This window comes from Stigmatopora nigra, chromosome 19, assembly GCF_051989575.1.
Source record: "Stigmatopora nigra isolate UIUO_SnigA chromosome 19, RoL_Snig_1.1, whole genome shotgun sequence".
In the NCBI taxonomy this organism is placed as follows: Eukaryota; Metazoa; Chordata; class Actinopteri; order Syngnathiformes; family Syngnathidae; genus Stigmatopora; species Stigmatopora nigra.
The window spans coordinates 771,005-798,467 of record NC_135526.1 but is presented as its reverse complement, the minus strand read 5'-3'; the positions used below and the strand labels follow the sequence as shown (position 1 = coordinate 798,467).

The following is a 27,463-nucleotide window of genomic DNA, read 5'->3' as shown; positions in this document are numbered from 1 at the left end:
ACGAGGATAAGAGTGGCTTCTCTTCTGGGGTCAAGGTTTTGCGGTCGTGGGTTCGATCCCAGGTTGCCCTTGCATGTTCCCCATAGGCTTGGGTGGGTTTTCTGTGGGTTTCATCCAAAATTACCTAGGCTAACTGGATGATAAATTGCCATTAGCTATGAGTGTGAACGTGAATGGTTGTTTCACGGCTGGGATATGCTCCAGCACCCCCTGCAACCCTAGCGGTTCAGATTTTTTTCATATAAATTGTTTTTTTTGGACAAACACAAACGAGGAGGAATGTTTTTTTGGGCACGGGGGGTAAATTATGATGTATTCAACCAAGTTTTCTTTGCCATTTGATGCAAAAGAATGTGGAAAAATAAAAGCCCCAGAAGATGCTTGTGAGGCTTGTGCGCTTTTGCTTTTGGTGTCAAAAAAAAAAAACAGAGATGCAAGGAGCGCAAAGCTCATAAAATAGGCGGCGCAGGCACTCTCAAAGAAACAAAGGAATTTATCCCAAACATTTGCATTCATTCCCGGGAGAGGCAGGCTGCATATCTGCTTTGAAAATCACACTATTCTTAGATTATTCAAGGGCGCGCGCGTGGCGCTGGGGAGCGCAATACATCCTTTTCCACAAACTACATCAACTACTACGGCATTCTACCCAAGAAGCAAACATGCTCTCACAAAATATCTACTTTTCATTTGTTTTTGGAATCTGTATTTGAAAGACAAACATGCAAAAACAAACACATTGATCATGACACTTCCTCCCCCCTCTTATTGATTTTAAAGGCAAGCCCCTCATAATCAATTCCCAGTAATCAATGGAAACAAACAAGACTTAAAGAATAATCCAGTTAGGAATAAAATCTATAAGAGTTGCAATCTTATTCCAACACAAACAACAAATGTAAATATTCTCCAACTCCTAAAACATGACAAGAACTAGAAATACACAAAAATGTGCTATATTTAAGTCAAAGGAATGCTATTCTCTCTTTTTAATTCAACAATTGATTTTTTCCAGGTCATTTAGCATCATCTGCTAACTATTCTTTCAGTTGAGCGACATTGAGCAAAATTCCAGCCTACAGTGAGCAACATAAACCCATTCTAGAATCTGTCAGCTTATCCAAGGCGCTAATGGTTCCATTCTCGGCTTCATTTTGGCAAAAGCGCCTCTTTATTGACTTTGCCTGCCTCCTTTTTCTCCCCCATTTGTAATCACGACGCCATTGACAAAACAAACAGCAAAACAACAACACTATCGGATTCAATAGAGCATCATTATCGGAGCAGTATATTAAAAACCAACCTTTCAAAGTATATATGGAATTTGTATAAGAATAACTAAATGGTCTTGGTGGTGTTTTTCTTCCAAGAAGAATAAATTCACCTTCCACCCTAAGCAGACATTTTAGTCTTTTGTGAAATGTCTTGACAACTGCTAGAGGGATTTGCATAAATTATCTGTCACTCTTTTTTTATATTTGGCAGACTCTCGAAAAGCGCCGTTAACAGTTGCTAGCTTGGCGAGAAACAGAATTCGGAGTAACCGATCATCTTTGGTTGCCATTGACAGCATCAGACGTTGAATGTTTTTGGAAGTGAGTCAAGTTCTTTTTTTAGGAGCGCTTCAATGGGAGACATGTGATCTGATTGGACGCGTTATTCTTCAGCAGACACTTAAAAAATAGAACTGAGGCAAGCTAAACTCCTCACAGCAACACGAACCCCCCCTCCCCTTCCCCTGTTTCATCTAATCAGTTCAAATTAACCTTAATACACGCGGCGCCCAGGGCTTTTGACTCGCCCGGATCTATCTCCCTGACACACCTTGTAAGACTTGCCGGTGTCCCTACTGAATGACACACAAAAATTATAACCGGGGATGACAGGAAGAAAAAGTACATTTGCCCTAAACATAGGCATAAGTGCAAGCTTTTCATTTAGCAAAAGCATATTCTTCATTGCTAGCAAATATAGAATAATGTCAGACTAATAATCCTGACAGGGGTTAAAAAGAAGAGGGATTTTTTATTTTTTGGCTACAAACAACAAAATTATTCAGGTATAGAATATTGGAAATGGGTTTTTTTGCATTTAAAACATGTAAAAAATGGATGTATGGACAGTTGACTTTTGCCTATATTCGAGTAATGTATTCATTTACATTACCTAACTGAAACAAATTGTTCAGAACAAAGAGAAAATGGGTTGGTGGTCTTTAAATCTGTATTTTTTTTAATCAGTACAGAATGTAGACTGGACTTGAGAGTTTTATGTGGGCCATATTCAATGATATTTTTATGGAGGGCCTGCGGGCATGAATTTGGACAGCCCCGATTTAAACACGAGGTACAACGACGTGACCGTGGGCAATTTTTTTGCAGACGTGCTAATAAAAATGGAACACATGGATGCACTGAGACGGATTTGCAGCGGCCTCGGAGACCACTTTTGACTTGGAGTGAGACGCGCTGGGATTTCAAAATAAGGAATGAAAGAAGGATGACTGACCTCAGAGTTCACGCTCAGATGACCCCTTCTTCCTCATGTGTCAAACCACAAAAGGGCAAAAAATGCATCCAGTAGAAAATATGGCAACATTCTCAATTTCTTTACAATGGAGAAAATATGGGTGAAAGCTTATGTGATTCTTTGTTTACAGGAAATATTAGTGATAGGATTTGTTGACCTGGCAGACAAAACAGAAGCTGTAAAAACATTGGGTGTGCATATACAGGTTGAATTCTGATGCTATAATTGAATTTTGTTGTTTTTCTTGCTTCATTCTACTTGTACGGTCATAAATACAAAGCTTGCCATTATTTACAGTCATTTTTTTTCCATTTAACTTGCACTGTCATCAAGTGGTAATACACAGTACTACAGTAAAGTACAGTAAAGTGACTCGCATATTTTTCCGTCTGGATCCGAGATTTCGGCCGTTTACCAAACTAGAACACAAGATGGCGAAATACAACTGTCTTGAAATAAGATGAATGGATAGCTGAGAAAAGTCTTTTCAACAAAACTACCACTTAAAATATACACAAGAAATATAGCTGACTACAATGCAGAATTATATTTGGAAAAAGTTACTGTTTTCTTACTACAAATAAAGTTTATTTATGTGCACTGAACTGTCAAGTGTCCAAATTTGTGAATCTTTGCTTGTAAAAATTCATACAGAAATAACATTGGACTGTAAAGTGTATGGTTTAATGATGGGTATAGCACTTTATGGCCAAAACTTTTGTCATATTGTAATATATTATGACTAAAATGTCATGATTTGAAAGAATATCACGTGACTTCTTCTGGGTTCCTCAGCATCCGAAGCATCAAGCAAACATTTTCAAAATCTCTCCAATAAGGAAAGACAAGTTTGTGAAAATACTAAAATGTAACTAAGCTTCTTTAGCAGAAGCTGTGACCTCAATCTGAGGATTTACAAGCGCTCTTCCTCGTCATTTGACAGATTAAATTTGCCCATATTTCAAACGTGTTATTCATTTCTTAGTGCAGCCGAGCGCGCCTGTCCGACTTTGCTAATTTGTTCTATAACACGGATGGAAAAGTAGCAACCAGCTGACTGGGCAAAGCTGCACAGTTCAGGACCAGAATAGACCTGACTGCACCAAGATGGGACAAGTTCTTTTGGTTTGGGTTTTGTCTCTTAATCCCACAAAATATCGACAGGTTTTTCATTATGACCCAGTTCCAAAACTGTCATTTTTAGTGTCACTTTTGTTGCGGGTCACTTTTAAGGCTGATAAGAGTCTTTTTAAGTCTCCCTGATGAGTCTTTTCAAAGAAAATGTCAATTGCAACAAAGAAATAGTATGACCTAACTCCACATTTTGAATTAGAAGTCCAACCCAAAACCCGAAATGAGCATTCCAATCGCTGGCATTTTAATTGGAATCATTTCCCGACTGGCTGGCTGAACGATGAAGGCAAACTGTCCGGATTGTCCGTTTGTGGGAGCTGTCCAAAGTGGAAGACGGCATCTCGTGACATGTCAATGGAGGCGTTCTCCATTGGACGTCCCCCTCGAACCACGTAGGTATGCGGCGGGCCGTGAGCCAAGCCCGCCGAGGTCTGTGGGAGAATGCCACCCCTTGTGTGAGCTAGGACGCTGCGGGGCCGGCGGGTTACCACGGCAACCGACCCACCACGGCAGGCCAATGGGGGAGGTCTCTCGTAGAAAGGTTTCCGGGGAGAGAGGGGGGATGCCCTCGTCAAGAAATCCCACAAAAGAATGACTCACTCCATGTTTATTTTGTCTAAAAGGATCTCTTATATTCCGGTCTTAGGTCCTAGGTTCACTCCATTGGGCAAGTGACCTTAAGTCCAAATGGACCAAGCATCAGAATGTGATCAAACAACGCATCTTGCCTCCATCTTGACAACCAAAAAGTCTTGATTCAGGTTTTGGAAAGAGTCCTGGTTTCAAATAGTTTTGGCTTTAAACACAAATGGTTAAGAAAAGAGAGCATCAGGCTGAACATTTCATGTTTCAAGCTCGGCACTAGGACCGCTCTGACACCATGACGTCCCCTTTGTCTCTTCCACTAGTCATGGCTTCCTCCCCCTCCTCTTCCTCTTGGCTCTCCTCGCTCTCCTCCTCCTCCTCCTCCTCTTCCCGGTCAGACTCTCTCATTCCGCGCCCGTCCTCCATCAGCAGCGGCCTGGATGCTCCGCCGAGCTCGAACATGGCTGTGAATCTCGCCAAGAACAGACTGGTCCTGCTCACCGCCTACCAAGATGTCATCGACGAGTGCTCCGACACCGACTGGTGAGTCCAATTCCCTTCTATCACGCTTCTTTTTGCATATTTATGTACGTGTGGAGGATGCGCAGGGCACGATGGAGCCCATCTTTGCCTCCATTGACGGAAATGCAAATGCAAAACGTGAAGTCAAGGGTGACTTTTTTTGCAAAACCTCCACAAGAAGCTTTGGTTTGCAGTTATTTGCCACTTTCTTCTTCACAATGTCGGGTGCCTGAAATACTGTGACATTTTCTGCATCCTCAAAATGAGGGCGAGGCCAGGAGGTGTGTGAGCGTCTGTGACACTACGAGGGGGCTTCCATCATCACCTTTTACGGCCTAACGACACTATCACTGACCACTGTTTGCACGAATGATCCCATTAAGAAGAAAACAGAACAAAAATTGGACTGAGAAAGAGGTCACATGTTTAGAATGGATGGATGACTGTCAATAGCGCTTAAAAAGGAGAGCGTACCGTGTTTTATCTGGCGTGTAAACGCAGGCCGACATTCAAAAGCAATGGCCCAAGCCGTCTGGATGGTAGCCGTGGCTAGCATGTGTGTCATTAATTCAGTGCGGACAGCTTGATGCCTCGACAAATCCATATTCCATCCCGAGAGTAGCCTCATATTTAGAAATCTAGTGACATCTTGGCCACTTAGCACATACCAAAAGTGGACTGCTATGGTGTTGTTATCACATGGCAATTCTTTGGATGCTTACTAATTGCTCCAATTAAAAGAAATAGAATTTTACAGGCCTTAGTAAAGAAGAAAATTCTTGCCGATTGGCTTTGTCATTGGTGGCCGTTGCCAGTAGATTGTTGATTCCCTCCAGCTGAGAGTCATTTGTCAATGATTTATTCCTCGGGGACGCCCGACGGCGCAGGTAACGTCGGCGGAGGTCATGTTTGACTTTTCAGACTGCGTTTGGGTTAAACTGTAAGCCGCTTGTCCTTCAACGCTAAGCAGCTGGGTTTAAGGTAGTCTTTCAGTCGGTTAAACCACGTTTCTCGTAGACGTTGGCTTATAATTGATATTAATATACTGATTTGAGAATGAGCCTCAAAATGGAAAATGTTGACAACGCCTAAAGAACTCAAGGCAATTTTTGGCCCTTTACAATCCAATCTTTTAGAACCATCAACTTTGACAACAATTCCCCAACTCGTTTTTCTCCTAGTCAATAATAAATGCGGTGTATTTGAAGCCCCCCCTCAAATGATGTCGATGACGTCTCGGGCTTGTGGGCTGCCCCCGTTTTTCACACTTGACGAGATCTGAACAAAAGCAGACTTCCAAACACGTCTGACCCCCAAACAACACGTAACACCCCTTTAGCAGCCCACCGCTCCTACCATTTCTACCATTTCTACCACTTCGTCCACTTCCCGCTGTCCCAGTATGCAGACACTCCTCCAGGGCGGAAGGAAAGGAAGCAAAAGCACGCCATCCATATTGTTCCAACAGCTGACTTGAAAATGTCCACCCTAAAAGACTTCCAGACTGATCCGTTAGGATTTTTAAAAAGATGACTTCAAACTGAAATGATCAGGAATGTATGACTTTGGCCTCAGAGTACTGAGTACTGTTTGTTTAGGGGAGTCAGTGCTAGGGATAGGGGGGGGGGGGTCACAAACCCAGCTTGTAGGATTAGTAATGGGAAGATCAATTTTCTATGGCAGGAAACTAGGAGTCAAGCTGGGATGTCATTATATATTTTTTCCTCTACAATAAAAACCAAATTTCCTGAAAATAAGCCATTTGAAATCACATCTGAGTGGTCCGTTAGTTGTTTTCAAATTGAATGAAATGAGTCCTTGTTATTAGCAACATCTGAAATCCTCCAGCATTTAAGTGAGTGTAACAGCAGGGTAGTTCCAGATTGGATGGGTGGAGTTGAATGGCTCCAGGACCCACAGTCCACCCCCACCCCCACCACCCACCTAAACCAATCGTTATTTCTCCTCCCATGGCAACAAGGGGTAGATGTACAGGACAGATGAGGCGCTCATCTCCTCTTGTTGGGGGTGAAGCTGTGTTTACGCTGATAGCAGAACTCGCCGTCAGAAGATGGCCACTTCTGCTTCCTCTATCTTGTCTCAGTTTATCTATTTTTTTCTTTCTCAATCAGATCAAACTTGCGGTTTTGTCTCACAAAGACACGCATCCCGGTTAGGTTTATTTTGGAGTCACGTGGCCTGCCTGCTCTGGTGGCAAGATTAGAGGCTTATCCTGAATTATTATTCAACGTTTTCAATGCGCTGGTGTGGTGGGGGGGACAATTATGGTCATCTGTCCTGAGCTGTCCAGTGGCCTGTCTTTGCTGGATCAAAGCAAGTAGGATGGGTTTTAACCCAGCATACATCGACAACCGCCTTTGATTTAAAGACCACCGTTGGTCAGCAAAAGCCTGCCCAAATCAATGGCACTCTTCTCTTTGCTTTTACAATTAGGGATAATCCATAACTATTGCTTCGTCACCAATTGGGGCGCCAAAACAAAAAAAGGGAGATGTTTTCCTCTCCTCGACATCACCAGTCTTGGCATTCCTACCATTTTGCGGTTTAATACCCATCCGCTGTCCTAATGGGGGTCTTAACCTGCAGGAAACATTCCCCAAACATATGATATCGCGTTACAGCCGGCAGCGTGCGGCGCTTGAGGTCAGCTTCCCGATCGGGAACCGCCAAGGAAGGCGCTTTCGGGCCTTCCTGCTCATTAGACAGATGCCACACAGATGTCATTTGAAATGGGACGAGACAAAAAACAGCCACTTGGACTTTTAACTGGGCTTTATGCTACCTTACATGGCTAATCTATTGGACAATCGAGCGCTCGGTTCAATTTGGCGAGGTATTTTGAGTAAGAGAGGTTGTGCAGAGACTCAAGGCCGGCGCTGAACAAAAGACTCAAAGGCGCTGGAAAAGACAGCGTGGAATGCTCGCTTGGGATATTGCTTTCGTATCAAGTTAAACAAGATATATTAGAGTCTCTTCATATTGGAAGAGTACAAGTTGGAGATTATAGCTCAAGAAGAAGAGGAGCTATTTACTTGTTTCCAACAATTTGTGGCTATTTTCGGGGTCTTTGAGAGAAAGTTGAATCTGCTTTGTTTTTACAAATTTTGTAAAAAGTGTCAATGAGTTTATTGACTTTAAGGCCTGCTTCTTTTTCAAATATTTGCCTACGTTGGCCCGGTGTGTTTATTTAAAGACGACCAAAGGGTCAAATTTAGTTTACATGAAAATATGAGCACATTTTAAGTGAATTGTGACATTTCCTAGGTTTACATTTCATGGTCAAATGCTTTTCACCGGATATTTCTTCTAAATAAAATCCCACCTGTCCCCTAATCTCCTACTTCTGGGAGCCAACTCATACTTGGATCTAAATTTGGAATTTTTCCCTCTCTGTCCTCATCAACTTCAAGTAAAAAGCCGGCGGATCTGTCCTCAGCGTAGACTAAAATAGAAACACTCGCCAGCTTTAGCCACGAACGCACGCGGGCGAGAGCCTTGGAATCGGTGGGCGACATCCACCAACAACCAGAAGTCTAATGCACATCTGCCCCAATCGTTGTGCAGTTGATGAGGGTCAAGTGTGGCTCTTTTTAGGGCAAAAGACACTGAAGACTTTTGTCTGTGACTTGGCTAACGTCTGCACCACAAGCCAATGAAGCCAATGTTTTGTTTTTCGATTATTAACTCCAACAAAAGCGCAACAGAGCCATCTTTGTGCTTTGACTCTTTTGCCTCGGGGCTACCAAGGCTACACCGCGGTAATCTTTGGACGGGCTGGCCAACTGTATCATTGATTTTTTTTTTTTTTAGTCTCCAGAGAATATCGAGTTTCTTTTGTCTGCGAGACGGAATGCGCCGCTCGTCATCTGATAGGCTTTCTAAATTCAAATATTTGTTCCAATTCATTTGATTGAACTCATCTCTGCTTCTAGGATGACTTTGCGCTTCTTAACTCAGATTTAATATGTTGCCCATCCAATACAATCGGCCTCAGGGACGACAGAATCTATAATCCTGCTCAATTGACTCTCGAAAATCAATCCCATTTTATTAAAGTGCTTGCCTGTGTACGTTTGTCCACGTTTTTTGATAATTTCAACAAAAAAGTCACTGTGGACTGCTAATATTGTCATGCATTAAGCATGATATGCGCCTCCACCCATTTTACTATAACAATATAGCGTGTCAGCAAGCAATGTCAAGCTGTCAGCGTCACACAGCCACTTCTACAAAATCTTGAATTTAGCTCATACTGATTGGACCCCTCTGTCCACTTTAGAGAAAATGTTAGACTTTTAAATTTGCCCTATGTGAGTATGTGCATTTATTTTGAAATTCCTCCATCCATATGAAGCCATTAGAATACTGCAAAACAAATTTGGTATCATTGGAAAGCTATGAATGCCATCTATAGACCACAAAAGTAGGTCATGTGATTGGATGCGCTGGGTGGGAGATATCTAGCTTAACAAATGTCTTCTAAAGACAACAAATTTCAACTACTGCTAGTCAGTCACTTTATAAATGAAATGATTAATAAGGCCAAGCAATTTCTATCTTCTGACTAACAAATGCATCCGTCCAAATGAATCCACCCCCGTTAACTGTGAGGTATTTTACGAATTTAGTGACATCACCGTCGGCCCAGGGGACTTTACGCTTGGCCTTTGAAAGATAATAAATGGCCGTCCGAAGCGAATGGTCGCCATGACGGGGCCCCCCCCTCCCTGGTATCCCGCACGTGTCAGTTGGCAAAGTCCCCCGTGTGATTCAGAACGAGCTGAGTAGAAAAGCCTTCCTCTTTTCGCAGCTTCTGCTTACAGAAACTCGCAATTGTCGGGAAGCTCTCTTACTCTTTTCTTTTTTTTTTTTTTTCACGTGGCACTCATGTCTTATCCGTCTGCTTCCCGCTTGGAATATTTTGTGGAGGAGCCCCCAAATGAACCCTGCTTGCTTCATTCTTTTCTTCTGCGATGACAAACTTAAGATGTCAAGTGATTTATTTGTCTTAATGCAACATGTGCAACTCCGTCAAAAGTCCAAAGATTGCGTTTTGTGGAAATGAGGTTAACAGACGTTGACGCTGGAGAATGTGGGAGGAGAATATTTCATTCTTGGTGTTGGAAGTGGCGAGACGGCTGCCGTTCAACGGGGAACGCAACATGCTTGCTGTTCAAAATGTCTTTTCTGGGTCAGCAGTACCAATTGGCCTTGATTGGAACCCCCCAAATCATTTCAAGCTGATTAACTTTTGACAGAAATCATGTCAGTTCCATTTCAATGAGTTTTTTTTTTTGCCTTCAGCACAGAACAATAATGGCAGTAAATGGGTGCTCGGACAATTGGTCGCCGGTCTTTTGGTGACATAAAGTTTACTGTTGAAGCCAGCTCTTAAAATTATATTCATAAAAGAGAGTTTAATATCTAAGAGAGAGAGAGTTTACTGGCTGACTCCGATGTGAACTCTTGGCATTTTTCGGCAGGTCGCTTTGACCGCGTCGAATGAAAAGAATTCTTATCCCACGATAAGGGCGGATAAGGTCGCCAAACAAATGGATTTTGATGCAAAACTGCCCAACCTGGAGAAGAAAAAAAGCTCTTTACCCAAAGTGCCGCATTAAATTTGTATTTTCCGAAGTTGACTTACGACTCAATCGCCGGCGCCACGCTGACGTGATTTTTATTGCGCTTTGAAATGTTCCGTCGTACAGTGGCGAGCGAGCGAGCGCCTGCCATTTTGTGTCCTTTGTGTCTGTCTCTCTGTTCTTTGCTTTGCTCATACATATTCATGTCTTTTTTTTGCTCCCCCCCGCGCTCTAATGCTGTTAAATTGGATAAAAAGGCCTAAATATTCTCTTTTTTTATCATCTAAAGCAATGTTTATAGGTCATTTGGTTTCCATTTCAAAAGGAAACTAAATATTTTTATAATTACGTTTAAATATTTTTCACAGAACGTTTTTTTACTTTCTCGGGCCGCACAAGCTAATGCGGCGGACCAGATTTGACCCCCGGGCCTACATTTTGATAGCTGTGATTTAAAGTGATCAGGGTGCAGCCCCTAAATATAATTTCCATACAAAATAACTCCAGTTTAGGTCAATGCAGAGGACATGAAGCAATTTATCGGAAGCTAGTTCATCTCTCCGGCAGCCGCCATCTTTGCCAGTGTGACAAACAAGTCAGTTGAGCTGGACTTTTTAATTGTAGCTCGGTCGCCAGTGTCATGTCGGTCCCCCGCCGTCAGTCTATCAATCCCATAAGCCCCCCGGCAGGCGAGTTGGCACCAAAGCGGCTGAGCGCAGCTTGACTCCTCCGACTTAGAATGTCGTCTGTACGAATGAGTGGCGAGCCGCGCCCACCTCCAAACGCCATACGAGAAAGCCTTCTGTCTGATTTGGAAGCCCTCGCGTTTTACGTTACGCCTTTGGAAATGTATTAAAAAATGATAACTTCCATTTGGAACGTCACCCTTTTGAAAAAATGGACTCCCTGGGAGGCGGTCGTTTAACTACAATACGTACGACGCCTACGTGTTAAGTCGTCCTTCACGGCGAACGCGTAGAGTTTAGCTGTCGATGCCTCCCGGATAGAAAAGCGTTTGGTCTTTGTTTGCGCATCAGTCCAGCTGATCCCCATCTTTGGCATTCTGGCGGCCGGCCTCTTGGCTCTTTTGTCTTTGTTGAATCCAAGCAGCTGCGTCGGTGGTGGTGGTGGTTATCCGGACGCCGGCTAATGTTACACACACGCCTCTCTTACAAAATCTTCTCCAAATTAGGCTACAGTATTCCAAACCACAACTGAATACCATTTTTTTCTTTTTTAAAAAGAAGCGAGACCTAATCATCCTGTTGCGGCTATTGTTATTTTCCGCCTCCGGGATGCCATCCCACGAAAAAGAGCCAAACGAATAAATGCGGCTCTCGAGTGAAGAGAAAAACAGAATAAAGGTCAAATGAGATGAAACTAGCGTGTTAAACTAAGGGCTTACATACATCTATAATCTTCATTTGAATTTGATGCTAAAACAGAAAGTCGGCACTCATTTAATTTCTCAGGCCATACGAAATAATAGAGTGGGCCAGATTTGGTCCCCGGGCTGCCAATTTGAGACCACAAACACACATTTTTGGTGGTCAACCTGTATTGTTTGAATCCTTTGAAGGCTTGGGCTTTGAGTGATTTCACCCGCAGGCCAGTTGACTGAAGAACCAAAGAATTTTTGCCGTGATGTCAGCATGTCAGCCATCTTCCATCCACGAACAAAACAAGGTGTGGTTTTAGGGTCAAGTAAGAAATGTATAGAGGGAGTGTCTTAACTCACCCACCTGAAACAAAAGCGCCCTTTTTTTCAGAAAACTGCACTATTTTCCAGTCCGTCATTAGGGACATAGTTTATCTATCGTGACAAGCCCAGCAGAGATTATATTGGGGGTGATCGGGGGTCTGGCCTGTCAGTCTGTACTCTTTTGGGGGGCTCAGCGTCCGAGCTTTCACCCCCGCTGGGGCTGAACATGTTTAGCCAAATCCTTTGCTTCGCAGACACACGCGTGCCACACAAATCCCAGTTAAATACCAGACTAATGGGGAGGGAGGGACGGCAGTTGGGGGGGGGGGGGGGGGGCATTGCCACACAGCAGACAAGCACAAATCAAATCGTCTCAAAGAGGAAAAATCATTCGACTCCATCCAATCCCTAAACCACAATATTGTCCTTTGAAACGTGTAGAAGTCCATATTTTTCCAAGAAAATCGTTACTCTTTCCGTCCTTTGGTTGGAAATAGCCAGGAAAAGTACATCTTGAAACAAGTCGATGTACCGTAGCGTCAAAAAGACAAAAGGTTCATAAAAGCCCCCCCTTGCGCACCCAGAACTGAATGATCCCGATCATAACCCCATGGCAGAACAATTTGACAGCCACAACTTGTTTCATTTTAGTGTTTTATTGCATCAGGGTGAAAAGCACCCAAGCATGTTGGGACATTTTCTATTTTGGGATCAGGTGTACCACACAATAAGACGCAAAATAACGATGCAAATACGTAGCAACTTCTCTCAAAGATTGCCTATTTCTTATCATTTTTGGCAGTGGAAATATGGTTGCATTCCTCAGATAAACAAGCCTTCTATAACTGCAGAACTATCATACGGTAAATCTTCCTATTTCGTAACCGACTCACAACACGCAGCTCATGTTTTACCGTTGAGAGAAAATGGATTGACCCTCAAACGAGTCAATGATTCTGTTCCATTGGCCAAAAGCTCCGAAAACGATCTCGCCAGTAGTCAAATGAGGGAATAAGAAGAGAAGGAGAGGCGGCAGATTGGCCTGCTGTTTGCTGACTTCAGCGTTTTGCCGCTTTGCAGTCAAGTGTGCGCTTTCACGGGAGGGAGGGAGGGAGGGAGGGAAGGAAGCAGGGTTGATGGTCCACAGAGGCATTGTGGGTAGTTTCCATCCAAGCTTCACGCCTTCTGCCTGGATACAAGCCGGGTTACATATTTCTCTATGTATCTCCAGCAAGTTGTTTTGACATTTGGAGGATGAAATTTGCTGTTTGCGATTTGGATGAATTTCTTAAAAGGCTTTAGAAGGTCTTGTCGTCTTTTGTATCCTTGTTTTTCTCTCTCCTTTGCTTTCAATTCAAGCCCGCCGGCTACTTTAGCACAATGGTGACCCAATGTACATAGCTTCATCCCACACTTTGAATATTTCATTTCAAATCAATCTTTTATTCTAGTTAAATTGCCGTTTCTGGCCGGGATGATGTCATGCGTTCACTGACGTACGAGGAAAAGCACAGAGAGAGAAAAGCTCCCGTTCGTGTCTTTCTTGGACCATCTGGACGTCGGCGTGGTCCAGCCAATTGCTCTTGTCGCTCTTTTCCGCCGTATGGCCGACACGTCGCGTCTGCGCGCAGACATAAGCCCAGCCTAATGTTGCAAAACTGCCAGATTTTATTTGAAAATGTCTTTTTGGATGAGGGATCCTGCTTTACAGTTTTGTTTCCTCGTGTACATTTTAGACGGGGCTTTTCTTCTGATTCGGTGGGAGCATTTTGGGAAAGATCTTTTTGAAAAATAGTACTGAGTAAGTACAAAACTAAGTGCTTAATGTCCAAGGGACAGAAAAGTTATTTCCGTAAGCGTCCATTCCAATCCACCATTGTCAGACGTAATTGAGTTGGCGTCTCTGGAATACGTCCCAAGCGGAGGCCTAAAGTTATCAGCACTTTGCCGTCCGTTGAAAGCCCGCTCCCTCGGCCTAGACTCGGCAGTTCGGACCCGTCAAACAGCAGAAAATCGCTGACCAGATCGACGTCGGAACTGGTTGCCTCGTCAAAAAGAAATGATTGGATTGTCTCTCAAAAATAGAAAGCAATGGCCGCTCGATGAAATGCTCTCATCTTCCTGCCTGGTTGGCGCACATTCTGCGGCCCCTCCCTCGGCACAAAGAGAGAGATTACGTCGGGTTTTTTGGGGGGAGTTTATGAGTTCCACAGAATAAGGCTATTATGTAAAGCATAAAGCTCATCGCACACTCCCAATTCCCTATGCTCGCACGCACTCGACACCGGCACCCTCTCCACTGCGCGCCGAGCATTTATAAACATTGTGTTGAGATGATGGATCAGCGGGATGGTGGACTACATCGTGTGCCTTACAGCTTGGAAATTCGGGGTCAGGATTTCACAGACTCAAAAGAGCCATTTGTGGCTCCCCAGCCATAAGTTCCCTACCCCTGGCCTAAATGGTCCCAACAATAAACAGATAACCCTGAACCTTCACATCCTCACCCGTGTAATCGTAGACTATTGATCGAATGTGTTGTCAGCGGGCTGGGTTAGATAGGGTGTGGATGTCAAGAGGCCGAAAAGAGGTTGCAGATATCGACAAAACATTTGATAGCAAAGGCGTCTGAAAGTCAGGGACAGAAATTGCCTTTTATAAAGCAAACTCCATTTTTAGTGTTACATTCTATCTAGCACTTAAAATCCCCTTTTCAGCTGCAAATCGCTGCTACCGCACAGAAATAATTTGCTAGATTGAATGAGGATGTAAATAATGAAGAAGGTGACGCAGCGCTGGCTGTCACTGGACATGAGAGAGTATAAATAGTTCTACGGCGGGCTCGGAACGGTCCCGGGGGGCAGAACCGGGAACCGAGAAACAGAAAATCTTGGCTATGCCGTCCGATTAAATCCCAAGTTGTGTACTTGCTGTTCTAAGTAGTACATCCTCAAAAATACATACTGTAAACAAACCATTACGGCAGTACTTTCATTTCAGTACATCTCCAACAAAAGGCAATAAAACACCAAAATGGGATCATTTTGTTTCATAGTTAGTCGACTATAATGAAAAAAATGGGTTTAAATGATGAAGAGAAAAACATATATAGCAGATTTTTTGTATTTTTTTAATGCACACATTTTTGTTTGAAAAATGAGAGTAGCGATGCTGTGTGAGAGCAACCGAGAGAACAAAGCTACGTCAGTCCCCTTAAATCTATTCTGGTTAACGCCACCCACTCGGAGAGGGAAAGTGCTATGACGGCTACGACACGGCCGCCTTGACGGATTGTTTGGAGCTCAAGTATTTTATCACTCAGGCATCTTTTTTTATATTCCTGGGCGTGAATTGAACAGGCAATTGGCTCCAACACAAAACATTTTTCGCTGGAGTATTTTCCTACCCTTGAAATGAGCCCTAACAAAAGACAGTGTTTTCTCTCAAAGACTACAAATATACTAACATTTCCATTATTTGTTATGAAATTAAATTCTAACCTAGTCTAATAAAACATCTTGGAATAGCTTCAAATGGATAGAAAAAGCTGCCGCGTTTACCCGATTTTCCGGATGCTTCCCTGTGCTTTTCCTGTCAGTAAAGTCAATTGGGCGCCATGTTTTATTCAATGGATGGCGCTCTTGGCTTGATTTGTGTTCAAGGACAGAAAGCCATCCGGGCAGGCCTTTTAGGCGGCTCGATGGCCGTCCTCGCCGCTTGATCGCGTAATGCTTCCCGCTTTGGCCGTAGGGCATTCATCACAGTCGGCGTTTTTGGGCGAAAGTCATCGATTAAACGGGACGGCTCCATCCTCCCTTTGCAACTGCTCCAAAGTATTCCTGTCAAATAGAAAGCAGAGATTAGCAGTGTCACTGCACTTTAAGCCAATTAAGACATAGGTTTGCACCAAAAAAACCGGACATTGTGTACAGTCTGCCGTATCGGCCAATAGGAAGCTTATAGTTGGAGTTTAAAGCCGGTGTTGTTGTTTTGGTCCCGTTTGAGCGAATGCTAACATTGACTCAAGGCTTTGCACCGATGACCACACATGGGGCAGCAAATGGGGTTGTCTGCTTGGCTTGCGTTCTACTTCCGACTGTGGGGGAAGGGCGCAACGTGTGGGTAAAGAGACCAACGAGATGCTGCTTTACAAGTCATTTAGCTTCAGTGGCCGACCATCCGAGCGTGCACTGAAGCGATATGACTGAACTCTTGACTCTCATCCGAATGCGCCGCATGCAGACCTCGGGAGAGATCTTCCAGATCCGTCTTTTGGCGCCCACGTCGCAAAGATGGGAGCTCGCCAGATGTAGGCCGAATGCAGCCCGGAGGGGGGGAAGGGGGTCCCCTCTACACTTTGCGCCTCGACCCATCGTGCACACTTGACAAGGCGTGCATTTGCGTTAGAACAGATTGGCTTTAGAATCCGTCCTGCTGTCGAATTTTATACATAAAAACGCTTAACTCTGGCTATTAGTCAAAGCAATATCGTAGACAGGGACACGGCGAGAACATAGAGTCCAATTTGTGGTCGTTTTTGGCCTTGTCTGTCTATAAATCAAGCCGAAAGCTGGACAAAGTAGTGACATGTTTGCATGTGAGTCATGAATTTCCACTCTTCCTCAAAGCTTGCCTGCTTGTTTTTTTGCTGTTTGGATGTTCTCTGTGCACACTTTATCTTATTAAGCGATACATTTAAAACGGTTTTAAAAAAACAAAGTGACTCAATTGTCACATCTAAAGTGGTTTTCCATCCATTTCAATCCACTTTGAATTTTCCGATGATAATGTGAAACTTTTTCAAATGCTTTGATCATTCTTGACTAAATTGAACCAATCATGGTCCAAATGTCACTTGGGGAAAATTCTCTCGGGTGTTGCTTTCCACGGGGGATGAATATCCAGAAAAATAATGTGATTTGACGCAGTTCTCTACAATGGCGTCCTCCCACTTGGAAGGCCTCTCTGCCTCTCGCTAAAGCATCCACCCACATTTTTTCTTTTTTCTTTTTTCTTTTTTTTTTTGGCGTAGGACTCACTTCCTTTAAAAGGCTGCTGCACACTCACAGAAAAGCATACTAATGCCTTTTGGAACACCCAGTGAAATCCCGTGAAACCAATCAAATCGTTGACTTTTTGCCAGGGTGGCGTGCTCATACCATCCGTGGCAAACATCTCATTTTTGGGAGATGAAAGCAGGGGATTATTTCATCAACAACTTCACATTGTAGATCTCACAATCCATGTCATTTTGCAATTTGCACCGTAGAGATAATAGTACTTAAAAATTAGTTCCACGTCTCTTTGCTTTCATCTGATCTTATCAGATGAGATGCTAATGTAGGCCATTTTTTAAACATTTTCTTTGCCCAAAAATGTGGAATTAAGACCGTCTCGTGGTTCCCATCCAAGGAATTCATTTACCTTCAGGAAGATCCCGGCGTATTTTAGGGTCGCCCAGTTAAAAGGTCCTTCTCCGAGCCCCACTGGGAACGCTGGAAGTGGCCGACTGAAATGGCAAATGGAGACGAGAGAGGACATTGAGTTTGGAAAGGTCACGGCAAAGTGCGCAGCGAGCCGCACCATAAACTTCATGAAGCAATCAAAAAAGAAATAAGCCCACCACTGTTCTAGTTAAATGTGGAAATAGATTGTTTTGTTTGGCTTTTTACGGTCTCGACAAATGGCTGACATTCATTTTAATAGATTTAAGCTTGCAAATGGACTCCTGTTGACTTTTATTGACAAGTCTTCATTCCACAATGAGGTAAATGACTTTCAGGCAACCTGATTGGACGTGACACGTGGCTTATTGGGTACGGAGCCTTTAAAAAATCCAAGGCAATCCGTGTACAAGGCCAAAAAGGCTTGATAATTACACTGGCGTCCTCCTCCGCTCCCGCTAATGACTCTTCCCCAGCATCACGGAAGGCGCAATCCCGTTGGGAGGATGTCGTCCCCTCCCACAGAAAGCAAGTCACATGGGCAACCTTCGCCAAATTGCCCTGCTTATTTCATTTCAAGCTGAAAAAACGTCAACAATTTCACTTTTGGCAATCTGCGTCCATTAAAAATAGTTCTTGCGACATTACAGAATGCATTCATTTGTTTTCTGAACCGCTTCATCCTCACAAGGGTCGCAGGAGGGGTGCTGGAGCCTATTCCATGACAAGACATGTCACAAGGGAAGACAGCAAGTGGTTAAAAACAATGTGGTGCCATGCGAAAATCCAAATGAAGCTTATCCTCTTGTCAAAGATGGCAGAAGCCTGGCGGAAAAATGACAATAAATGAGGCTGTGATTGAACACTTATCCCTAATCTCTGCAGATGTCACGCTTTGTATTTGTGGAATGTTTTTGGTTCCTTCCGAATTGGGCCTCATTTGCCGTTGCCACCGCCTATTCCTCGTCATCTCGTTTACTCTTTAAATTTGTTTGTTTTTTTCTTGCTCCTATTTCCGAGTTATTGTTTGTTTTTTGTGTGTTTTTGGATGTGCCCGCCAAGCCTTGTTCCTGCTTTTGTGAATGGATAGCTTGGGCTTTTTTTTTAAGCCTAGTCATTAGTTTGCCTCCTCGGCTTTTACTTCTTTCTATACTTTGTTTGTCCTACTTATGCAAAAGACTTTGAGCTTCCCACGGCACAAAGTCTACCGCCGTGGAAGCCATTTGTTTGTGCTCCCCACTCACAAAATGCGGAAATATAAACCCAAAACTAGCAGCCACATTAGAATCGTACAATATAAGCCTTGTTCAATGGTGGCATAGCAAAAAAAATGTATTTTTTCTTTTGTCTTCCCTTTAAAAAGATCTAAAACTTTGAAATACTGAAAAATATTGTATTTCTGCAACAGCATGAAAACATCAGGTTTTGTTTAAAAAAAAAAAAAAAAAAACACCTTCTTAATTGTCAACAATCTCTTGAAATAGAAAAAAAGAGGACGGGGCTATCGGCGGAAAACATCAGGTCCTGCTCAAACACAGTCCAAACATATTCTGTGCTCCCTCCCTCTTGTTTACATTGGCTCGCATGGCGACGGTCCAACAATGGCGGCCGACTGCGCACGCTCGGACGCCGGCGGAATTGCAGCAAGTCCATCACAAGACTGCTAATTGTGTATTTGCTACCCTCATTTGACCAATTTCCACCTAAAAACATCAGCCATCAACAAAAAACATTCTTTTAAAGAAAACTAGGCGGATGGCTTCCATCGATTTGACCCATTTTAAGAAGCAGGCGTTAATATACTTTGAAATATGTGACGTGATTGGAAATGTGGTGAAAAAAGAAAAGGTCAGGGAGAGAAACCAGTGTAGGTGAGGAAAGGGAGACCGAGTGGGGAAATGGAGGGTATTTGAAGTATTTGAGGAATGACGGAGTGCTGTGGGCCTTCTCCCCGGGGTGCTGCTGCAGTGCTTTTCAACTCACTGTTGTGATTGCATTGGATTACCCAATGACTCTCTCTCTCTCTCTCAAGGGAAAGCCAGGCGCCACAACTGGCATTTTGTGGAGAGAAAAATCAAACAAATGCACCTCTTCTTTTGGGGGGAACTAGCCATATGCAATTTCATGTTCTAGCATAATACTTGAGAAGGATGCAGTAAAGAAAAATACCAATTTGGCTTCCTCAAACTTGCTCTAAAAAGAGAAGTGTCATTGTTAAAGCTACTTTGCCAACTTCTGTTTGACCCTCCGAGGTTTCATTTCACTTTAGTTTCCCGGCCTTTCGGTTTCAAGTCCCTTCATTTGGTACAAATCTATGGTGCAAGGTCATTTTTTTGCCTTAAAATGGCCTTTTAATTGTTCTGCAGCCCATTTCAGATGAGCCAATCATTTGGAACGCCAAACGGTTGCTGATGCAGGCAATCAAATGCTAGTCAGCCTTTTTTTTTTGGAACGGCAATGAAACAACAGGCAGAAAACATGAGTGGAAAAACGCTCGTCAATTGGCCGCATCAGCTGCCGCTGTTGTCGGCCGCCGCGGTTTGGCCGGCCGCGATATACGCGCATCTGCTCTATTCATTTTACCATCTGTGGGAGAAGTGACGTTTTCCGGGGAAAAGAAGACCGACTGGGGGGGACAGAAAGGCCCCCTGCTGATGTTTTATGGTTTGATGGGAAAGTGAGACAACAACCCTCAGAAAAATGTCCCAAAAAATCATTTTTCATGAATTCAGCCAGCAATATTCGAACATGTCAATCAAATTGACTTGGACATTTGCCCATAACTAGGAGTATAGATTTCTCACATACTCACAGTGCTCTTCCATATTGATCTGGATGATGCCGCACCACCTCGTGGTCATCCACTCCTAAAGAGGAGCAAAAGAACCATTATTAGCCTTAAATTACACCACTTTCATTTCATTTCGTCTCATTAGGAATGAGCAATCACTTTTTGATCAGATCCAGGAAATCCTTATTGAAAGAAAGGCCTTTGGCCATGGCAGACTTTCCTTTTCTGTGTGCTCGACTTGGCCTTCATCACATTGCTTTTGCATGAAGTCACTGCAATGCAATGCAATGCAATGCTGTGCTTTGCTTTGCTTTGCTTTGCTTTGCTTTCTCCCTCAATAAATAACACAATGCTGTCTTCACTTCTCTGTGACTTGGCTGTTTTTCCCGTCAGTATGACTGGAACTCCCCTGACTGGCCGCATACTTTTGCCATTAAAGGAAAGGAGGTCTATTACGCATTTTTTTGTCTCCCCACTATTTTTAAAAGATCTTCCAGGATTTGTCATGTGCTTTTGTCCAAGTCAGAAAATGCCCAAAAAGTACAAGACTTTCTCCTCATGGGAAATTGTGAGTTCCAAATCCAAACTATGGTAGGAGAAAAAGATGAAGAGCACTCTGATGATGTTGTCATGGCAACGGAAGCAAATGCAAAATTGCACAGGCTTTAATCACGATTTGATTAAATGTATGGCCTTAGTCTGAAATGCTGGTTATTCCTTTTTGATCAAGTTGAGATCATCTAATCAGACTCCAATCAATACAAGTATGGAGCAAAAGTGTCTCCCTCATCATCTCATTGGCTGACATTGACGGAAATAGACGTCCTATTCTACCTTGGGTACAGTCATGAAATGATCATATTTGAGTGGCAAAATCTCTACTGCTCTCTGGTGGACTTGTAAAATGAAGCCCAATTGAAGCCCATTCACAAGAATAGTTTTTGTCACTCTACATTAGTCAACTGTTCATTTTTAAAATTATTATTGTTATTATATCGACACATCCTCATTTTTTTCATCAATCTTCAGTTGAAATAATACTTGACCATTATTGTGCGCTAACCCCACATTTCTTGGAGCTGTTTCTGGGTCACGGGGAATGCGTATGAATAATAAACATCTGTCTGCCTGGCAAAGAGAATTATTTATAGGGCGCCATCTCAAAATGAACCTGTCTCATCATCTCCTCCCTCTTTTGTTTATCTTGATTTTGTGCTCTCTCCATTTGTCTTCAAATACATCCTTCCTTCCTTCCTTCCTTCTTTCAACTTGAATTCATAATGACATGAAGAAGAAAAAGAGATAATTGCCAGAAATTCTCACTGATCTTCACCTTCTTCTTTTATGAAATCCATTTTATCACACTAATTAAAAAGTACTATTATTGGAAGAATTTAAATTGGTGTGAATGCAAGTGTAAATGTTTTTTTTTTGTCCTTGTGAGTCAGTAATGACCATGTTTTATATTATCACTAGAATACCACTAAAAATTCACATTTCCATGTCCAAAGGATGTTTGTTTTTTATCAATGTTTGGTTATGCAACGTCACAACTTTAATCCAGCCCATTTTAATCTCTTCCCACCTTCATTTGACCTCATCTGAGGGAAATGTGGGAGATAGACAGCAATCATACATTATTGAAATGATATAGAATCAGTCCAATTGAAATGCTATTAACAAGGATTGCCCTACTAAATATAAGCATGACATTCTAGCTTCATGATAGGAAATGGCCAGGGGCGGAATTTGGGGGGGTTGGCGGTCACATGGGCGGTGGTGGTGGGGGAAGGTCATGGTAGGTTCTCAAAACAACGTTTGCGTCATGAATTGCCTTTGGCTGCGAAAGGGGAAGTGCTGGTGCAAAATTTGGGATTTGAATGCAAAGTACTAACTTCTGGGACAAAGTTAACTTGATAAAAACTAGACAGCACAGTGACAAATAGGAAAAACAATACTTACTGCAACAGGAAAACGCGAAGCAATACTCTGGGCCAGAACACGGGCTTTCTCCACACAGACAAGGGTTGATGACACCTGCGTCACACAAGGCGAGAATTACACATTAGCCAAAAACACATACAAATCAGAGCAGAAAAATAACGTGAGCCATCTTTTTTTCTCTTTTTGCATTGTGTTTCCAGGGCCTTGTACACATACGAAGACGACAGCAATGATTTAACCCTGGCGTCTACAGGAGGTACTACTTTCTTGCCCTGCCTTTGTTTGTCTCGCCCCCCGCCGCCGCACTGACTGTATTGACTGGCTGTTGTGTAGGTGGCGGCCTGGCAGAAATCACGCCGACCTTTGACAATGCCCGGGTCATGTACGGCTTCTGCAGCATGAAGGAGCCCAACGCCGCCTTGCCGCGATACATCCTCATTAACTGGGTATTGTGACACGCCCGTAGAAAGAAAAAACACATCTAAAAATGGACGTGTTTGCGATTTCCATTTTCTATTATCGCCGTGACAGGTGGGCGACGATGTGCCCGACGCCAGGAAGTGCGCCTGCGCCAGCCACGTGGCCACCGTGGCAGACTTCTTCCAGGTATATTTTCTTTTGTATGTGAACTGACCTTTGGTTGACGTTTTAGTGGCCTTGAATGTTGGAATTGAATTGAATGCCCTTAAGGTGGTTATACCAGTACAATTCGATTTAAAGCTTCGCGCACAGAACATGTGTTCTCAACTGGGTGATAAGAGATGAAAATAAATCGATTTGATTGTGGCTTTTTCAGGGCGTGGCCGTCATCATCAACGCCAGCAGCGTGGACGACATGGACCCGTCCGCCATCGGGCAGCGGCTCACCAACGGCACGGCGGTGGCCGCCAGTCCCGTCATGACGCGGCTCAAAACCCGTGAGGAGGAACACGGAGATGTGGTACGTCCACCATGGCTAATAACACTCACAATCCAATTCAAATCTGCATCTACAATCATGACACAATTCATTTCATTGCAGTGCGATTGACCACAATTCATTCCACTTTCTGTATAAAGTTATTTTTTTGTCTGTCATCCACAAAATAACCTTTTGTTTCTTTTTGTTTATTCCTGGGAGAAGGGCACAGTGTATGAAAAGACCAACGCAGAGGTGGAAATGAAGAAAATCAACCGAGAAGAATTCTGGGAGCAGGCCAAGGTGCCTTCATTTACAAACAAAACAAATACAAAAAAACAAAGCATCCACTGCAGCCAAAACTAAAACATGGATTTTTTTGCGGGCAGCGTGACGAGGAGCTGAGGAAGGAGGAGGAGAGAAAGAAACTGGCCGAGGAGCGCCAGCGCTTTGAGGAAGAGAGGATGGAGTTAGAGAGAAAGGAGCAGGAGAACCGAGAGAGGAGGTACCGCGAGCGAGAGAGGCAGATCGAAGAGCACAGGTGAAACAACGCCCCACATTTTTGACTTTTCTTCTTTTTCGGTCTATAAGTCGCACCAGATGTAACAGATTTGGGATGAATATAGCCTAAAAACACAGCATAATGTGCTGTTGCTATTCCTTTTAAATAAATACATTGAGAAAAAAGACATAAGTCGCAGGCCCAGCCAAACTATGGAAAAAAAGTGTGATTTATAATCCGAACAATACAGTAAATGCCTCAATGGAAAGATATGCTAAAAATGAGAGTCCTTTTTTTTTGTATTTAGGAAGAAAGTTCAGGAGGAAGAAGAGGCCAAAGACAGGTTGCAGAGTCACGCCACTTTAGTAAGTGCCTCACAAAAATGGAAGCCATTGACACCACTGATTTGAAATAAACGAAATGTCTTTCTTGAATTCACTTTCTGGCCTTCTTTTTTTGCAATGCCTACATCTGTTTTGTTTTTTATTTTAGCCGGCAGAGTTAAGCCTGGATGACCTCAGCCTGGATAAGAAGGAGTCAGAAGTGGAGGTATGCTGAAACGATAGCGTGTTGTGGCTTTCTGGATTGTTTTTAAAAGCTATACATTCAATTAAAAACAACCCTGCCATCCCGTCTACATGTTCAGGAGGCCAAGGCCATCATCGCTCAGCGGTCCGGAAACCCGCGAGACTTTTTCAAGCAGAAGGAAAGAGCCATGACCATCAGCGTGGACAGCTCTCCCGTCGCCGTCCACCGCTCCGGTAAGACGCAAAAGTCCACTCACAAACGTACACATTGAGTCTAAATGTCCAGAAATAAATCCATAGCTTTATATTTCACACTTTATAAGGGTTTGATCTAGTAAAAGTGCCATTGAATGAATTTATATTTATAACTACATGTGCACATTTGTGTCTGTAGCTTATAATACTTTTGAATTTTTAATATAGTTACTTTTTGGACCATATTTTTGTTCTCTTATTGAATTGGTGTGGGTTTAAAGAGCGCATCAATGGAGTTTGACATTTAAAAGAGCAGGCAGAATTCAATTGTTTTATCCTTTTGCGGTTGCTGGTTGACAATCATAACCTTAGTATTTGGCTGCATTGAAAAAGGTGGAAAAAGTTGCCCCCGAAAAAGTATGTGTTGCTATGACAACAAGAACGCACATCCTCTTGCCCTGTGGCCAAGTTTTCTTTTCCTTTTGATTCTGTGCTTTTCTCTGGCCATTTATTTGTTTTTTAGAGAAGGCAATATTGTTTTGCTATTTCATTGAAATTTTTGCATGCACTAACTTGCTCTTCTTTTCTTTTTTTTTCCTTTCTTTTCCTTTCTCCTTCTTGTGTTTTCTCTCTGTTAACCCCAACCATTTCCATTTGGACTTTTTTCCCTTGACATTGACGTCCGCTTTTCTTCGTTCTGTCACTTTTCTTCCTTGGTTGCGTTGCCTGTTGTCTTGGTTACCCATGTGTGTGTGTGCGTGTGGATGAAATTTGGGGTGGCGTTCTTGCGAATGGACCCTCCCCCCCTTAACCAGGCCGCTTGGACAGCCCCTTTTTGAAGCAGCAACACAGTCCCGTGAGCCCCACTTGGACCCCCCCACCCAGGGGGGTGTCACCGCTGCGCGCCACCGCCGCGCCACACGCACGGACGCACCGCGCCGCCGGTAGGTACAGCGCGTTAAAATGTACATAGTCGAATTCCCATTTCAGTGGAGGCTCGGAAGGCCGCGTTTAGACAAGTTCTGACCAACTGATTGTTCTCAGTGCTCAATGAGGTTTAAGTCGAGAAAAATTTGTTTTCTATTTGATTTGATGACATGTATGATGCCCTCCCTAGGTGAGCACGGCGGCGAGCAAGCCAGCGTAGAGCGCAACGTGGCGGCGGTGTCGCCCATTCCCCAAATCGTCACCACGCCCATCAAGGAGGAAGCCAACACGGAGTCAGATTGTGCATTTGATTGGGGTAAGAGCATTTCAAGGGAATGTTCCATCGTTCACTAGAATCGTGATTGACAGACGGAATAAAGATCGGTTTGTCTGACTAACCAAGCCGTTTTTCCACATCTTTGTCCCCCAGAACCCAAGAAAGAGCAAAAAGCTCCCGTCCAAGATTGGAGCCCTAACAAGCCAATTCAGAGCGTGGCCCCCCAGGCCCGAGAGCCCTTCTTTTCCACGTGGGATTCGGCCAGCGACCATCTGATTGAACTGACGGGCGACACCACCAGCCCCGCCGCCACCGCCGTTCACTCTCAGCCGCTCCTCAGCTTCGACGAAGTGACGGACGGCGACTCGCACACGGCGGCGGTAGTGGAGGACGAAGACGAGCCCACCGGGCCGTTGGACGCGGACGCCACGGAGCGCATGACGCTGAGCTACCAGCGAGCGCTACAGCACGCCGCCGCCGACGGTAACGTGCTGATGACCAACGGAGACACGCTGATTAAAGAAACCACGCAGGTGCAGATGACAATGCACGGCGTCTCTCGTCTCATTTTTTGAACTGCTTTATCCTCACTAGAGTCTCGGGGAGGGTGCTGGAGCCTGTCCCAGCTGAGGGGGAATTGGTGGCTAGCCAATCGCAGGGCCGGAGGAGACAAACAACCCATCACAGTCATTCCAAGGGGCAGTTTAGAGTGTCCAATCAGTGTCTTTTGAACGTGGGTTTTTGTTTCAATATTTTGTGTCTTCTTCATAGGCAAGTGAGGGCTACTTTAGCCAATCCCAAGAGGAGGAATTCGGCCAATTGGAGGAGGGCCCGGCAAAAGCTACACCTGTGCTTTATAACAAGCCGCCAGGTGAGTCCAAATATCAAATGGCATTATTTTGCCTGAGCATTTTTAAAGCCGACCACTTTATGTTGACAATAATGTCAGTAATGCGTCAAAATTATTTTGTTTGCAGAAATTGACATCACGTGCTGGGACGCCGACCCCGTGGCGGACGACGACGACGACTAGCCGTGGAGAAGAAGAAGAAGTGCGCTTCGTGAATACAAATCCATTTTTCTATGAAAAAAAAATCCAAGAAGAAAAATGTCAAGAAAGAAAAAAAAAATAAGCCTGGAATGAAAATGGCGTGCGTATCTTTTGGGACAGAGTAGTTGAACTACAGATGGTTTGGCTAGAACAATTTTTTGGGGGGGTGTTTGTTGCTTTATTTATTTGTTTTTTCCTCTTTTTTTTCGGCTTGCAGATGTATTGGACGGGTTGTTGTTAAGAAAACAATAGAAAACATTTGATAGGAAGCCTCAAAAGTGATGACTCACTCACTTACTGCCGTTTCAATGAGAGATTAACCATTTGCATTTCTTTTTCTGCTGCACTTTTGCAAAAATTGCAATTACTACAAAAAGGGGAGATTATTGACAGGTAGTCAATTGGTAATAAGTCTGATTTTGAAGCAGAACAATTTTCTTTTTACCGTGGCATCTTTTGTCTCATAAATTCTGGCCTTTTTATTCAACTATTTTGATTTTGTCAGTAAAAATATGAATGAATAAAAAGGCTTTTTTTAAGGATTTAAAAAAAACAAATGTGTGAGGTTAAAGGGAGCAAGGTGGGCGGGTGGGCTACAATTCAGGACCCTTTTTGGAATTTTAACAACAACATTCTTGTAGTCTCTTTTTTGCTGTATATTCCTTGTAGAAAAAGAAAAAAACTAGGCAATAATATGAATAATCTACGTGCGTCTGCTATACGTCTTTCACACTTTATTTGGCTCATTTAGACGCTCGCTTAAGAAACGGAACAATTGGACACGCCTCCATTGTCAGAGTTTTATTAATAACACAAATTCATGGTTGGA

General features: G+C 43.5%; 1 protein-coding gene across 6 annotated transcripts; it reads left to right on the top strand.

The window, feature by feature from the left end:
* The first annotated feature begins 4,528 nt into the window (after positions 1-4,528).
* Positions 4,529-27,187, top strand: dbn1 (drebrin 1). 6 transcript variants are annotated; one of them, XM_077739998.1, is made up of 15 exons: positions 4,529-4,791; positions 22,458-22,513; positions 22,591-22,703; positions 22,789-22,863; positions 23,054-23,197; positions 23,381-23,458; positions 23,545-23,696; positions 23,965-24,022; positions 24,150-24,206; positions 24,304-24,418; positions 25,195-25,323; positions 25,497-25,622; positions 25,737-26,116; positions 26,355-26,454; positions 26,561-27,187. In XM_077739998.1, the coding sequence occupies exons 1-15, from the start codon at positions 4,544-4,546 to the stop codon at positions 26,614-26,616; spliced, it is 1,887 nt and encodes a 628-aa protein (XP_077596124.1). In that variant the 5' UTR covers positions 4,529-4,543; the 3' UTR covers positions 26,617-27,187. The 6 variants fall into 6 exon arrangements, with proteins under 6 accessions (XP_077596124.1, XP_077596122.1, XP_077596123.1 ...); XM_077739996.1 differs by having other exon boundaries at positions 24,150-24,208; positions 24,300-24,418; XM_077739997.1 differs by having other exon boundaries at positions 23,378-23,458.
* The last annotated feature ends 276 nt before the right edge of the window (positions 27,188-27,463 follow it).

Coding starts and splice junctions, on each gene's coding strand:
- dbn1 (XM_077739995.1), top strand. CDS start 4,544: ATGACGTCCCCTTTGTCTCTTCCACTAGTCATGGCTTCCTCCCCCTCC. Junction 23,459..23,544: donor AATTCTGGGAGCAGGCCAAG/GTGCCTTCATTT, acceptor TTTTGCGGGCAG/CGTGACGAGGAGCTGAGGAA. Junction 24,209..24,299: donor AAGGAGTCAGAAGTGGAGGT/ATGCTGAAACGA, acceptor CCGTCTACATGT/TCAGGAGGCCAAGGCCATCA.